Consider the following 15,667-nt stretch of genomic DNA (forward strand, 5'->3'; position numbering starts at 1 on the left):
GGTGACTAAGAGTATTTGGATTTAGTAATGAGATTAAAAAGCATTTATCACCTCTAGACTGCAACTTTAAATCCAATTCAGGCCAACAATACAGTATATTGAATGCTTACCTTCTTGTACACCCAGTTAATGGTCAGTGTAAATTAAATTAAAGTGTCAATCCCAGTTTTTCACAGGGGCTATATGTCTCCTAAGAGTCAAGGCTAATAGCAGTGGAAAGGAAAGAGAAATACTGGGTACTGACCTCTTGCTATTAAAACAAGCAAATGGTCCCTTTGGGGCAAAGCTGAAATGGAGTAGTGAGAAATGTGAGTTTATATATTGGCATACATTTATTTACTTATGTATTTAATATATTGGTCACTTTTTCTTGCCAAATGCAACCCAAAACAATTTACAACCAAGCAGTATCATACATAGGCTATAATGAATATGTGTGGTATGGGTCAGGTCACATTTTCTTGAATTTGTATTTCTGCAGGCAGGGGACAAGCATTACCATCCAAGCTGTGCACGATGCAGCAGATGCAATCAGATGTTCACAGAAGGAGAAGAAATGTACCTGCAAGGTAAGGACAAAACTATTTTTTAAGTTTGGGAGCTGCTTTGAGCATATGAAAAAGCAGAATCAAATTGATGTAAATAAATAAAATAAACCAAAGTGACTGACAAAGATCCACTTCTTTAGTAATTCGTATGTAACATTTCGGACCTCTGTTTATGAACTATGACTGCTGGAGAATCCCTCTGCCAGAAATATTTGGTGACCCCTCTCCCAGTTTTCATATTCTCCAAATCTTGACTACAGCTCTTGGGTAAGGAGAGAGCTTAACCCTGATTAACATGCTAGACCAAACACTGGATGACATAAAGGGAACTGAGAAAGGAGCAAAGCAGTTGCAATCTCATCTCCAAGTGCTTGCACTTTCACCCTAATTCACCATTTGGTTTAGCATTATGTACAAATGTGGCTGTTTTCAATTGGGTCATCTCTTATCTGTATGCTTGTTGACACTCGGAAAATGTTTGCAAATGAAAAAAAATGTTAGATGAGTATGTTTCAAGTTACTTAACAAGAAAAGCTGGTGAATAAAAATTAAGTTTATAATGAAAAAACTTAGTGCTTATTAGTTATCCCTGCTTAATGTATTAGTTAAGTAGGCTTCCTTCTCATGGAATAATTTGGTAAAATACTGTGTCTTTTCCTGCCTTTCATTTTCACAAGTAAAGGGGCTAAACACTTATTTAAAACAAAGAAATATATATGTGTGTGTATATATATATATATACACACACACACACACACACACACATATATATATATATATATATATATATATATATATATATATATACACACACACATCCAGTAGCACCTTAAAGGTAAAGGGACCCCTGACCATGAGGTCCAGTCATGACCGACTTTGAGGTTGTGGTGCTCATCTCGTTTTATTGGCTGATGGAGCCGGCGTACAACTTCCGGGTCATGTGGCCAGCATGACTAAGCTGCTTCTGGCAAACCAGAGCAGCACACAGAAATGCCGTTTACCTTCCCACCGGAGTGGTACCTATTTATCTACTTGCACTTTGATGTGCTTTCGAACTGCTAGGTTAGCAGGAGCAGCGACTGAACAATGGGAGCTCACCCCGTTGCGGGGATTCGAACTACCAACGTTCTGATCGGAAAGCCCAAGAGGCTCAGTGGTTTAGACCACAGCGCCACCCACGTCCCTTCAAATTCTTTGGCATCTGAAGAAGTGGGCATGCACATGAAAGTTTATACCCAGAACAAACTTAGTTGGTCTCTAAGGTGCTAATGGACTTTTTTTTATTTTTTATTTATATTTCGACTGCATCAGACCAACACGGCTACCTACCTGAAAGAAAAAGAAAGAAAGCTGAAAGTTCAAGGGAAGAATGAGAGGGTGGGATCCACCTAATAAGCTCCAGCAGACCAAGTCTTGCACAAGGACTTCCACTTGCACAATAGGGATTCCCTCTTGTCCTCCCACTACACCCCCCTCTGGGTGAGGTCAGGAGAAGACTCAGAACAGGGTGTGTGAGGAAAGGAGATGGAGGGTGGTTCCCACTGGAAAGCTGAAATGCTTGTGCAGATGAAATGATTGGAAGAGTTTGGCACTGAATCCCACCCAGAAACTACCTAAGGAAACTAGACTTATCCTCAGGCCTCCCTGTGACTGTGCCTTTCTTCAATAGTCTGTCTGCACTAGAGGCAGTAAATGTGGTTCCTGGGCTAATACGTGGCTTATTGTAGATTTTCTTGAAGAAGAAGATGTAGTCCAGAGCTACGTGACTGGGGAGTATGCTGGCAGGATAAAGCCCACATTGTGTTTCTTACCTTGGCTGCAAGTTTTGACTAGCTTTGCCTCTGAGCCAATATTCTCATGACATTGGAACCTTTTGGACATGAAAGGGGTGACTTTTCTTCCCCCTGGTCCCAAATATGTGTCCTCGTCCTGAAAATGTTTATAATGGAGTGTGCTGATAATAAATGCCATGTGATTATCATCCTTTATTACAGTGCCAAAGGTGGATCTTGTTGAATAAAGGTTCCCCATACTGTTTACTCTGACATTTACTTTGTAAATCTCCTGCTTTTGTTGGGAGAGGATTTCCTTTGCTTTATTGCTTGTACTGTAGCTAATAAAAAGCACAACTTTTGGGAATTTTCCCTTTTCTTTTTAGTGTCAGGCATGTTATTTTACTGCCACGGTCAAATGGGGTTTAAACTTAAGCTTTAGCTTGTTTGGGATTCTAGTTAATTTTGATACTGGCTTTTGTGAAGACAGGCATGGATTTTTTTATTATTTTCCAAAAGAATTTTTAATGGTAAATGTAAGCACTCTTTACTGAGGGCTCCTCAGATGGTTTGTTTATTGGGCATTCACCAATCGGAAGCCTCACCTTGGTTTTCGAACCGTTTCGGGAGTCGAACGGACTCCTGGAACGGATTAAATTCAAGAACCAAGGTACCACTGTAGTGCTGTAGTGCCAGGGGCACTGTGAAATTGATTTTAATTTCTTTTGCTCAGATGGTGTGGGACATGGAGACACAACCACCAAATATGATACATTTACAGTCAATGGAGATGGGAGAAAGTGACTTGGACAACCTGAGTGATAGGTTGTCCACGGCAGAAGCAGCTCTTGAGAATTCAGGGTGTTAATATTACTTCAGTACTGTTTGCTGTTTGCATGCTTCCATGCTCCTTTAGGTACCCCATCAACTGTACATTTGTCAATAAAGAGACTATTACAGTACAACCATTACGTTGTTTTTCCTCCAAAAGGAAATTGACCCAGCAAACTGCCTTAAATCCTGCCTTGGAAGGGTGAAACGAAATACTTTCACTTCACTTTGTTTCTTCTGACCCGAATGCAACATGACTTGACTTGTTTTCTCTCCACCCTCCAGGTTCTACAGTTTGGCACCCTGACTGTAAGCAGTCCACAAAGGGGGAAGAAAAGCTAAGGGTAAGTTTTGTTGCTGTTGAAAAGGGTGTTTTAGCACACTTGGCAGCCTGCATTTGCAGGAGCAGATTCCACCCACCTTACCTAGAAGAAGTATAGGGTATTGTGGAATTAGCTTTCTGATTACTTAAGGCAGACCATCATGCGAGTGACCCACAGACCCTGTTTCCTGCACAGCAAGCAGATAGCCTGGCCTGCATCCAAACATTTTCTACTTCTGAGTGTCCTTTGCAATGGCACTCAGTCCTGCAAACACTTCCCAACAGGTTCTGGGCAGCATCCTAACAGCACTATCATATGTTGTCAAAACAACATTACTTTCCTGTGAGCCGAATGTTTGGTTTACAAAGAGAATCTTACCACCTCAAATAATTGATTTGGCTGTTCTTACATTCTTGAGAGGGGGACAAGGAGGGATGTGGTCAGCAGCAGGCACAAGAAAATAGGAAAAGAGACACAGCCTCAAATTGGTAATGGAAAATAATGTGACATTTAATAAAAGACTTGTTGCGTTATTGGAAAAGTTGTATTCTTGAGACCCTGAAGGTCTTCACTGCAATACTTTTGACATTCTATTAAATTTCATTTTTTTCATACTATTATATTTTTTCTACACGCTTGAATTCCTGCCATTTATATGAAGTTGTCAGGGTGATTCATGTCACCATTACTGAAATTGTTTGGGTCGTTTAGTTGGATGCTGTATTTATTTATAGTCTAAATAGTAATTTGACAGTCCTGCTTGTTTACATTGTCTTATCTGTTGGCCTCACTTTCTCCTCCTCTCTGTATATATTATGTGTGCTTATATACCTCCTGACATAGCTGACCACTTCATATATCTAGCAGAATGGGCACTGGCCCATAACATTATTGCTTAGCCTTTAAGATACCATAAGGCTTGGGTGTTTTTCGCTGCAGTAGACTAATGCAGCTTCCCCATGTTTAGAATGAATGCTGTTGCTTGCAGTACTCTATGGACATTGAATATACACTGCCAAATAAAAAAACCTGATTTTGTAGGGCATGGGGGAGAATATTTTATTACGTTATAAAAAATAAATAGTGCCAGTAATTTCAAGGTTGTGACAGAAGCCACTAAGCATATTTCTGTATCATTGAGATCAGGGTAACTGGAGGCAGGGATGTGGCAGATTCTCTGCTGCATGTCCAGTCCTGCTAGCTAGAGGTGGCCCCCAGCTTTCCCACCTGTTCTGTTGCACCCTCTACAGGCTGCCCAGTTCCTCAGGTAATAGATCCAGCAGTTCCATCGCCAGCCCTGCTCTATTCCTGAAGGGCCTTCTTTCGGGTCCTACGCTAACTACCACCAGTGGGACAACTGCTGCTGGTGGCACGTGGTCTACTGTGCATAGTGAGGGGCCTCCAGCAGCAGAACCCCTTCACCAGCAGAAACAAGTGGAGCAGCCTTTCTCAACCTGTGGGTCCCCAGATGTTGTTGAACTACAACTCCCATCACCCCTAGCTTGTAAGGCCAAAGCTCAGGGATGATGGGAGTTGTAGTCCAACAACATCTGGGGACCCACAGGTTAAGGAACCCACTGCGTGGAGGATATTTTCACCAAATCCTAACCCCCATAATTGAACTGAATAGCTTGTGTCCTCTTCACTGGCTGAAATATTTGCCTGAATAACTACAGACAGACCAAGAGACTTTAATTGTGTTGCATCACCCACAACAACACCACTGCCGTTATGAGAATTCTCTCACTAATTCAGAATGACCTTTCAAAATCCATTGGGTTTATTCCCAGTTCCCAAGGAAACTGAAGATGTTCCCGCCAAGTATCTCATTTCTTTTTCTCTCTTATACGAGCAAGTACTCTTTCCTTTGCTGAAGATGATTCAGCATGCCAAAGCATTCACACACCGAGTGTGGAAGGTGGTAGTTATAGAAGGCACTTAATACTACACAGAGTGAAAACTGTATTTGCTTCTCCCCCCCCCCCACTCCTGAAAGCCAAAATACACATTGTCAAAACTTGTTGTTGAAGCAGCTTCATTAGGGCTGCCTTTTGTCTGCATTTGTACTTGGATTGCACCCTCCTTAACTGTGAGAGTTTTTACTGGTTTAGGTTTTAGGTGGAGTCCATAAAAACAATGATTGCTTAAGATCCATTTCCCTTTTGATTTCTTTCATAGAAGGTTACTGATGCCAAAATAAGCAGGAAAGAAAGCAACGCTTTAAGTGTAGAGATGTTTCTTTCTTTTATGGTTGCCTGCCAGATGGAGATTTTCTGTTGATAGGATGTGCTGCTGCTTTAGCAGTATGTGTTACCAAGTTGGTTTTAATGACATGTTTTTTTCCACTGGGAAAAAAACTTTTTTACATTTCTGTGTATCTAGTTGCCTCTCCAATTGCCCTTTTTATTGCACATTCATGGTAATCTGTGCCCCCGGTGCTATCAGGGTATTTGTGCACCATGCCTCTTTCAGTCCAGTTTTGCACTTGCAAATGTTTTGGGGGCTGTCATGCTGCTTCATTCTCATTCACTGTATATAATAATAATAATAATAATAATAATAATAATAATAAATTTTATTTATATCCCGCCCTCCCCAGCCGAAGCCGGGCTCAGGGCGGCTAACAACAATAAAGCAGTACAAAAGTACAGCATAAACAACATTCTAAAACCATTCATTATAAAATTAATTAATTCAAGCCACTGGCAACCATTGGGCCAGAGCTCCGCAAAGATTGCCGAGGGAGGGAGTCAGGCTGTGCCCTGGCCAAAAGCCTGGTGGAACAGCTCTGTCTTGCAGGCCCTGCGGAAAGATGTCAAGTCCCGCAGGGCCCTGGTCTCTTGTGACAGAGTGTTCCACCAGATCGGAGCCACAGCCGAAAAAGCCCTGGCTCTAGTTGAGGCCAGTCTAACTTCTCTGTGGCCTGGGACCTTCAAGATGTTTTTATTTGAAGACCGTAAGTTTCTCTGTGGGGCATACCAGGAGAGGCGGTCCCGTAGGTACGAGGGTGCTAGGCCGCATAGGGCTTTAAAGGTTAAAACCAGCACCTTAAACCTGATCCTGTACTCCACCGGGAGCCAGTGCAGCTGGTATAGCACCGGGTGAATGTGATCTCGCAGCGAAGACCTCGTAAGGAGTCTCGCTGCAGCATTCTGCACCCGCTGGAGTTTCTGGGTCAGTCTCAAGGGCAGCCCCACGTAGAGTGAGTTAAAATAATCCAGTCTGGAGGTGACCGTCGCGTGGATCACAGTGGCTAGGTCAGGGCGAGAGAGGTAAGGAGCCAACTGCTTAGCTTGGCGGAGATGAAAAAATGCCGCCTTTGTTATAGCTGCAATCTGCGCCTCCATGGAAAGGGAGGTGTTGAAGATTACACCTGTAATCTATATCCTGTAACTTCTAGCTGAACTCCCATAACTTTACATACTACAATTGTTCTGGGTTGTTTTTGTCCCACCTTTGGTGGGATTAAGCCCCTCCAGACAACAATAATGGGCACATCCAGACCACATATTTAAAGCACTTTCAACAAACAATTCTCCTTCTCAGGGATCTTTGGGAATTGTAGTTTCGTGAGGGCAAAAGGAGGGGTTTTCTAATCATTCTTAGCACCCTTAGTAGACTGCAGTTCCCAGGATTCTTTGAAGGAAATGCTGTTATTTATAGTGGTATAGAAGTGCTTTAAATGTGTAGTGTGGGTAAGCCCAGTGTGGTAGTCTTGGGGAAGCATCATAGAACACCTAATAAAGCAGAATAATTTCACCGTGAGTGCATTAGTATTATGTTATGACCTGCAATAAAACACCAGTCTGGAGCAGCCCTGAGAGAAACCATTGCCATTTTCATTCATTCTTCCCTTTTCTTTGTTTTATGGCAGCATTCCTCATCTGATTTCTTTTATCCAAAGAGTTTGGTTCTTCGCAGGCCACGCTCATCAGAGGTTTGCAGTTGTGAATTTATACACTTCTTATCTGACAGTTCTGTGGGAGGATATCTGATTTCTGCACTCATGTTTGCAGCTTCTGCTGTTGATACCACATCCTCCTTCATCATCACCTCACTTGAGCACTTACTTTTTCTTTTGAAAATGTATGCTTGATTTTGAATTTGCAAATGCACACTTGATTTTGAATTTCTGCACTCAATACTGTGTGTTTCCTAAAAACCAGCACACAAGAATTAGAGTTTTGTTTCTAATGTACATGTATGGCAAAAGTTACAAAAAACTATCATTTTGGATAATGGAAATGCTACATTGCATGATTCCTATGCTGATTATTCGGGGGTTTTTAATCATGTATTTCCTGAGGAAACAATTGTCATAACATTTCTCATCAGTGGAATTCAATTCAATAAAAGGTATTGCATTCCCTTGCTTGAACGTTTTCTGTTGGACGACAAGACTTATAGACAAGTAATGTTCATGAGTCTTGACCTCTGTGGAGAACATTCAAGGGAGAAAAGGCTGTGCCTTCTCTCTATGGATTGGTGAGAATTCAGTGATCTCCTGGAATAAAAATGGCTTCTATCACATGCAGCTTTCAAGAGAGAGAAATCATCCAAACCAAGACATCTTTGAGCAAAAGGGACACTTTGTGACTCTTGCTTTGTACTCAGACTCCAGTTGGCAACCCATACCAACTCCACAACACAGTACTTAACATATTCTCTCCTCTTCTCCTTTACCTTTCACTTTGAAGGAGGACATGTTAAAACAAGTACTACCACCTCTGTTTCCTGTTCTCCTCAAACTTCCTGGGCTAGGATTGAAGCAGGCATTCATATGCATGAAATATCCCAAGTCCCCACTTGCATTTATGAGATGTAATGATATACCCAGACATTGTTGGTTTGCATCCTGGGAGCAGCATGGTCCTCTGTATATATCCCACAGTTGGTGCATATTTTTTCTCTCTAAGACCAGCTTAACGGGGGTTTTCCCCATTCTCATTAAATTAATTAACGTATATGTGTAAAGGAACCAATGGTGTGGTTTCACGGGTGTGGTTTTGTTTCACAGGTAGCTGGGGTGTTGTATTTGTGACTGTGTGCCCAATTTGTCTGGCTTATACTCATCACAGTTACTTAACTATTGCTGAAATGGTTGCTTATAATCAAGTCTCCTGTCTAAGGTTACATTCAGCAGTAGAAGCGCCAATCAGTCTTAGATTCTCAAAGATTGCCAGATGTTTCCTGGGAAATTTAGAAAGCCATTTTGCAAGCAATCACTTTATTAGGTTCAAACATTGGGTACACCCTGAAACATTTAAAGATTATAAATGGCAAAGTGGTGGCTTTAAAAATAAGTTTGCTGTGCTGTTACAAATTTAAAGCATGCTCTTTGGAAGAACGTTTCTTGAGCTGTTTTACAAGTACAGTTTGTTGGCTTCTCTGGCAAAGGTTCTGAACTTCTTGCGCCCTTTAACAGCGATGTGAAAAACTGAAATGTAGCAATTAAGTTTTTCCTGTCGCTACATCTTTAATGATAGGAAAGCTTTGCCTGCTGAATTTAACATGCAGTGATTAAAGGTATGTGTGCAGCTAAAGTGGTTGTGGGGAAACCTGGTTTATGTTTTTGAACAATGGATCATTGAAAACTTTAAACAGCCTCGCTGACTTTGCTGAACTTCACTTTACAAGTGAAGGGTAGTATCTCAGCTATCTCTGGTCATGTGTGTTAATTATTGGTGTTCATCCATCTCCTTCAGTATTCTTTCCTTTCTCCTGCTTCAGGTGGATCGGGTGTTCTTTTTTATACGTACACGAGAATGAAAAGTGTCAGTAGGTTCAAAATTGCTGCACCTGGCAAGAAAAGCATAAGAGCCAGGGAAAGCAGGTGGAAATGATGGGAAAGCATGATACATATGCTAAAGCTTCATTTCATTTTGGAAGTCTATCTTCAGCAGCATAGCCTATCAGGAATTGGTGGTTAAGACATAGCAAATTCTGTATCCTGTTGCACGCATGGGGACAATTTGGCCAGCACCTCTTCCAGGAGCTACAGATTTAGCATCTCTTTGCAGTTAGATTAATAGGTAGAAGTCATCTGTTGTGAGATTTCAATCCCAATTTTTGTATTTTTATTAAACCCAACATATTCAAGTATGATAGTTACCGTACTGGATATGCAATATTGTTAACATGCAGAACTTATACACTTCCTGCAGTTTCTTTTAAAATCCCTGAAGCCTAAGGCATATACGGATAGAATTGGCTGTTTCCACTGGTTCCACAGGTCTTTGGGCCACTTCCTAACAAGCGTAACTTTTTAGAAGTACCTGACACTGAGTTAAATGGTGAACTGAGTGCCATACTATATGGGATGCCAGGTAATCTATTACTGGACTCTTGCCTCCTCCTCACCCCCTTTTTAAGGGAAATGTAGGTGTTGTGAGTGCAGGGTTCAAGACTGATTGCAGCATCACTGAAGAAGGAAGTGCTTAAACCTTTTTAATGGGTAATTTGTATGTTCAAAATGCTGTTCCCAGCATTTGAGAAAGCAGCATAGGCAAGGCAATTTAACTGCAAAAACACGCATTCCTAGCTCTCTCTTGAGTGTGCCAAAACCTGAATCTCCCTAAGAAATATGCTGGGAGGTTGCCTACTAGTTTGTTGGTGTCACATGTAGTTCAGCCATGAACTTCCACTAAAGCAGCAGAGCTGATGTTGCACACAGTGACCTCATTCACATGTAATGATGACCTATCAACCTTAGGCTCATGTGCACTCCCCTCCACTGTGGCCAGAAGGAGGAGTTTGGAACTTTTTGCTTCCATTTTGATGAACCACAGCTTGATATGGTTGTCAGAACAAGGACAGACTGGTTAATCTTCACTATGATTTTCTGAACCAAGCTAACTTCAAACTATAGGTTTTTAATCCTGCTTGTTTCAACTGACTATAACTTCATAACAGTTAAGAGCTCAGAGGAAATGCTAAACTGTGGTTAATCTAAAATGGTCCTTGTAGCTGTATTGTAGAGGAAGAGGGGAGTGCATGAGCTTTCTGCAACTGATTCTCATAATAGTAAACCATGACATTTGAAAACAGGCAGTGACAACTTATCTGAGAGGTGCCCTAAAATTTTAATTAAAATGAATATGATCCGCACTGCATCTTAATTTGTTTCCACAGAGCTATTGTTTTGAACTGTTTCTAGCAATGTTAAATGACTGTAGAATAACTTTGCAAACCAAAACCAAATTGTTCCCTTCTTCTCCAGCTGTTTTCACCACCTTGTATAATGAACTCCATCAAAAAACTAAGGCAGGTACTGTAAGCAGCACTGGAACAGTGTCCTTATACCTTATAGTAGTGCATCCAGTTGGCTTGATGTTCAAGGGATTCTTCCAGTTATGGTGTACTTACCCCATACTTTTCCATAGAGCATGACTTGAACATCTGTAATGTAGAAATGGGCCACCATCACATCACTGTATCAGGATGATGTGGATGACTCAGGTGCTTTAAGAAGCTATCTGTCCATATTATGTGCAGTGCATGGCAAAACTAATGTTAAGGCAAAGCAGAGGCGCCTTTAATTAAGATGTAAACCCACCCAACTTAAATAACAAGGGAAATACATTTGGGGGGAGATTGTGGTTTTCATAGAGTATATGCTATAATCGACTTGCTGCAACCGTAGCAGCACATGGCACAATATGCCCTTCATGCAAAAGGAACATTAATATCCTTTTGCTTTGGGCTCATAGATTGATGCAAGAAACAAACACAAAGCTATAACATATATTTAGAGAGGAACAATCATTATGAGCAGTGTTCAAGCTGTACTTTGATGATTAAACTCCCTGGGCCATTGGCATCTTTCATATACCAGTCTGCCTAAAACGCATAGTGCTCCCCGCCTGTGGTTTATTGAATTGACAACATTAACTTGGGGGCGGGGATTGAATATAAGTTCTGCAGTACTTATTACACCTGAAATTAAGGCAGAATTTCAGCTTAGGTCGAGGTGTTAATCCCTTGATTGGTGTTTTGACCTACAAACAGGTTACTTTCATTCTAAGAGGTTCCTTCTAAGTAATTTCCCTAATAAGTATTCATAGGGTTGCAGAGTTGAGAGACGTAGTTGAGAAGACAGCATGGCAGCAAATGTAGTCTTCATGTTCAAAGGCTGGGAAATAAGCCAAACAAAACAAACGATTGTTTTACAGCAATTGCAATGTATCCTCTTCAGGTGGAATAGCAGTCTTTGGGGGGAAAGTGCAAAATCCTGATGAATTTCAGAGTATCTGGTAATTTGGAAACACTTGGAAAAACATTGTTTAAAAACTCCTTCAGTAATAACGAGCCACAGGGTTGAAGGAGAGGGTCTGAATAAGTATAATTGTTAAAACTAAGGAAATGGTCCTAAAATACAAGTTGTCTCTTCAAACGAAGAGTTGTAAATCTATGCAGAGAGGTGGCAATTGTAGGATTAATGTAGAAAGCTGATAAGTATAGAGAAGGAGGTTAAATGCAAAGCCTGGCTGTTCAGAAATATGTCAGCTAAGTTTAAGGTTTTCACGTGGATGCAAAATGATAACAGCCAAATGAGATCAAGTTGAGGGATGCTGAATGGCAGAGCTACAGACAGTCATTTTGCTAAAGGTCAAAATAACAGAAAGCTGGTAAGGGACCAAAGTTGAATTGTGATAAACAGAGGGGTGGACCAAGGAAGAAAACAGTGGCGAAGTAGAAAAAAAGAAAAACAAGGCCACCGCTTTATTAGTATTTTTGAAATGTTTTGACCGTAATCATTCCACATGAAAGCTTAATAATAAAGTACAGACCAAATTTGGGTTTGTATAATGCACAAAACATGAGGCGCTAATGATGCTTCTCCACCCCCTTACAAGTACAAAATGGTGTTGCTGATATGTCTGCCTCTGAGCAGAAAGCCAGCACTGAGCTGTGGCCAGATTACTGACTCTGAGGGTCATTCTGTTCTGCTTGGTGGTGGTATTTTCATAGAATTTTTAAAGAGTTGGGACCCTGAGGATCATCTAGTCCAACTGCCAGTGATGCAGGAATATGCAACTGCCCCATACCTTGGCATTATCTACCCATCTATCATGCCACGACCTTGGCATTATCATGTACCCAACCTCAAGTTATGTTGTAAACCACTGTGATACATTTTTATGATACAGTGGTATATAACTATTTTATAAATAAATGATAACAAATTTGCTAGCCCAACATTTAAATACCTCCCATTTTAAAAACAACAACTCAGCACTCCTATTTTGCTTACCAATTGTAAAACAGGCCAGTATGTCGTAGTGGTTGGAGTGTTGGATTGGGGCCTGGGAGGCATGGGTTGAAATCCACACTCAGCCGTGAAACTCACTGGGTGACCTTGGGCCAGCCGCTGTCTCTCAGCCTAACTTAGCTCTTGTGAGGATAAAGTGGGAGAGCTATGTGCCCCACCTTGAAGAAAGGGAAGATAAAAATGTGATAAATAAAAAAGAAATAAAGAAATGCTTGTATAAAGCTGGGAATTGGACTTCCGACAGAAAGGCTGAGGGGTCTGTTACTGGAAATCTCTTCTAAAAGATAAGGAAATTCAACTAGCTTTGCTTTTTGTCTTCTCACTCTGGAAATATTTGTGTTCTGGAGGGCGCACTGCGCTCTTCCGTCCAGGATGCAATCTCTGTTCTTTGGCCTTGGTTGCTGGCTAGTGAGAGACAAGGACAAGTTCACCAAGAGTTTAATTAAAAGGCAGAAGGAGGCGAAGCACCACTGCATTCCCTTTTAATGATTTATTTTAGTCTTGAAAGGGCATGGAATTGTTTGCTGGGGGAGACAAAATGTCTTCATTGCTAAGACAACAGGGCTGATTCTTCTTAATCCTGATCAACCCCTGACTGTGCCATATTGTAGATGAGAATACGTATTCAGATGTGCACCCCATTACATTTACAGTAATGTGAAGAGGCAGTATTGACATTTGGATCCAGGTTCAGATGAAAGGCTGTGTTGCCAAGGTATAGCAGTTGGCTTGGCAGTGGAGACATTCTCTCCCCATACCAAGCACCGGCTTCATTTGCCCCTCAGTGATGTCATTAACTGCTTGCCAAATCCAATTGACTAAATGGCATTGTGAAGTTATTGTATTTCCCAAGTGGCCCTTGATTGGCTTGGATTGCTAGAGAAGAAAAAACCCAGCCAGAAAAATAAAAGGTACTGGAAGAGCAGCAGTACTGGGGAAAGAGGATGCAAACTGAATTGCTGCAAACATAGGTGAAACAGGCATTATTTGTCTGTTGGGATGGCAACCCTGGAAAACCCTGCCCCCCATATCAAGGGTTAAGATTTTGTAGCAGTCTAATTGAAATATCTCATTACCCTGACATTGTCAAACTGCCCCCCCACCCAAAAAACCCCCCAAATATTTAAGGATGTTCTTAGTTTTGTATCTACAAAGCTCACATTTGCGTAGTTGGAGGGAAGTACTTAATTTCCTTTGAAGATAAATCCTCATTGCCATAGCAGTTTAGCTGGATGCTTTGCATTTCTTTATAATTCTATTCTTGCATGTTGATCTTTCATTTGGAGTAATTAACTTTTCATTTATTTGACATATTTTTGCAAAACTTAATGTATTGCTATGCTTTATTTTAATTTTGCTATGGTTGAATAGACACTCTCAGTGTTCGTTCTGTTTGTTTGTTTGGTTGATTGGTTGGTTGGTTTTGCATGCTTGTAGCATATACATTTTATGAAATAAATAAATTAAATAAATTTAGCTTGACTAAGAAAAGGATCCATATTGGCTGTTGCTCTTGAAAAGTGAAATAATAATCACACTCACAATTATTTGTTGCTCAGTTAGACCACAATTATCCTTCCATTTTTATATTGCTTAAACTTGTTTTGCCATTAGAAGAGCTCAGGCTGCTGCCCTGTGCACATTTTATCCAGGAGGAAGCCTAGCTCCCAAAATACAACAAAACTTGCTCCTATGTAAACAGACTTAAGTTCAGGAAATTCATGAGTGGGCTTCAATTTGAATCTGCAGCTTAGTAGTTCATAGCATGTGATCTTAACCACAAATATACAATCTATGTGATGCAAATAACAAATGGCGTAGGAAAGAGGGATAAACAATGTCACTTGGAAGCTTTTAGTGGGAGGGAGGATGGATGGACACTAGCAGGAGATGTGGTAGAGTTGCCTTCTATATAGCTTTTGGCCCTTTGAAGACTGTAGAATTGATTGACTGATGGATTGATTTTAATTTCTATACCAATTAGAACTATCTCTAAGTGGTGTACAAAAAACCAAAAGCAACAATAGAAACAAAATATTACAAAAATACACAAGTTACATATAAAAATGTTACAGTAATACAAAGTTACACACACACACACACACACACACACACACACACACACATTTTCCTTCTGACACACCCTTCTTCCCAGCCTCCAGGTGCTGAGCCAGAGTCCAAACAAGCTCTCAGCTCAGCCACAAAAGTCTGAAAGGGGTTTATTTAAAAACCACAACACCAAATTACCATTACCTTGTAACTTTCCCAAAGTTGTATCAATGTGGGCTATTTCTTTTACATGTTGCAGCTGTCCACGTTGCTGCTATATCTGCAATGATTCCTCCTTAATATAAAGGTTAATTGATACACTGTTAGGGCACATATTCCATTAGCTACTCGGGTCCCAAGGTGTGTAAGATGTTGTAGTTAAAAAATGGCACCTTGGAATGAGCCTTGAAACACACATCAGGTCACTGCAAGTGGGCAAGGACTAGCATTATGAGCCAGCTGAAATTTCTGAACCATCTTTAAAGGCAGCCTCATTGCAATAATCTAAACAAGGTTACCAGATCATAGCTAGACCACTGAAACCTTTGAAACCATCATATCCCTATAGTGGTGTTCATCTAAGACTGAGATGGGGAACCTGTGGCTCTCCAGAAGTTGTTGAACTCTTAACTCCCATCAGTCCTAGCCAGTATTACCGGTGGTTAGGGATGGTAGGAGTTGTAATCTAACAACATCTGAGGGGTCATAGTTTCCCCATCCCTGATGTCAGGAATGTTAGGTGGAATGTGTGGCATTGCAGGCAGGTTCTGGACCCTAACCACAAATGTTAGATGACTGCCAACACTTTCAAACAACAACATTCCCAACTATAGACAAGGATAGTATTCTGGTGGTTTGGTGTTTTATGCTGTT

General features: G+C 40.9%; 1 protein-coding gene and 1 long non-coding RNA gene across 29 annotated transcripts in view; one reads left to right on the forward strand and one right to left on the reverse strand.

Moving 5' to 3' along the window:
* Positions 1–15,667, forward strand: part of ABLIM1 (actin binding LIM protein 1) — a 221,001-nt gene that overhangs the window by 156,562 nt on the left and 48,772 nt on the right. For 14 of the 28 annotated variants that reach the window (XM_083504842.1, XM_083504843.1, XM_083504847.1 and 11 more), the window contains 3 exons: positions 482–569; positions 3,437–3,495; positions 10,694–10,741. In XM_083504842.1, coding sequence (XP_083360968.1) covers positions 482–569; positions 3,437–3,495; positions 10,694–10,741 — 195 coding nt within the window. The remainder of the gene's footprint in view (positions 1–481; positions 570–3,436; positions 3,496–10,693; positions 10,742–15,667) is intronic. The other 14 variants (XM_083504849.1, XM_083504846.1, XM_083504838.1 and 11 more) reach the window with 1 other exon arrangement.
* LOC310707711 overlaps positions 1–15,667 on the reverse strand; it is a 308,528-nt gene that overhangs the window by 119,727 nt on the left and 173,134 nt on the right. The window lies entirely within an intron of this gene.

Source organism: Podarcis liolepis (genome assembly GCF_965112155.1).
Source record: "Podarcis liolepis genome assembly, chromosome: 5".
Taxonomy (NCBI): Eukaryota; Metazoa; Chordata; class Lepidosauria; order Squamata; family Lacertidae; genus Podarcis; species Podarcis liolepis.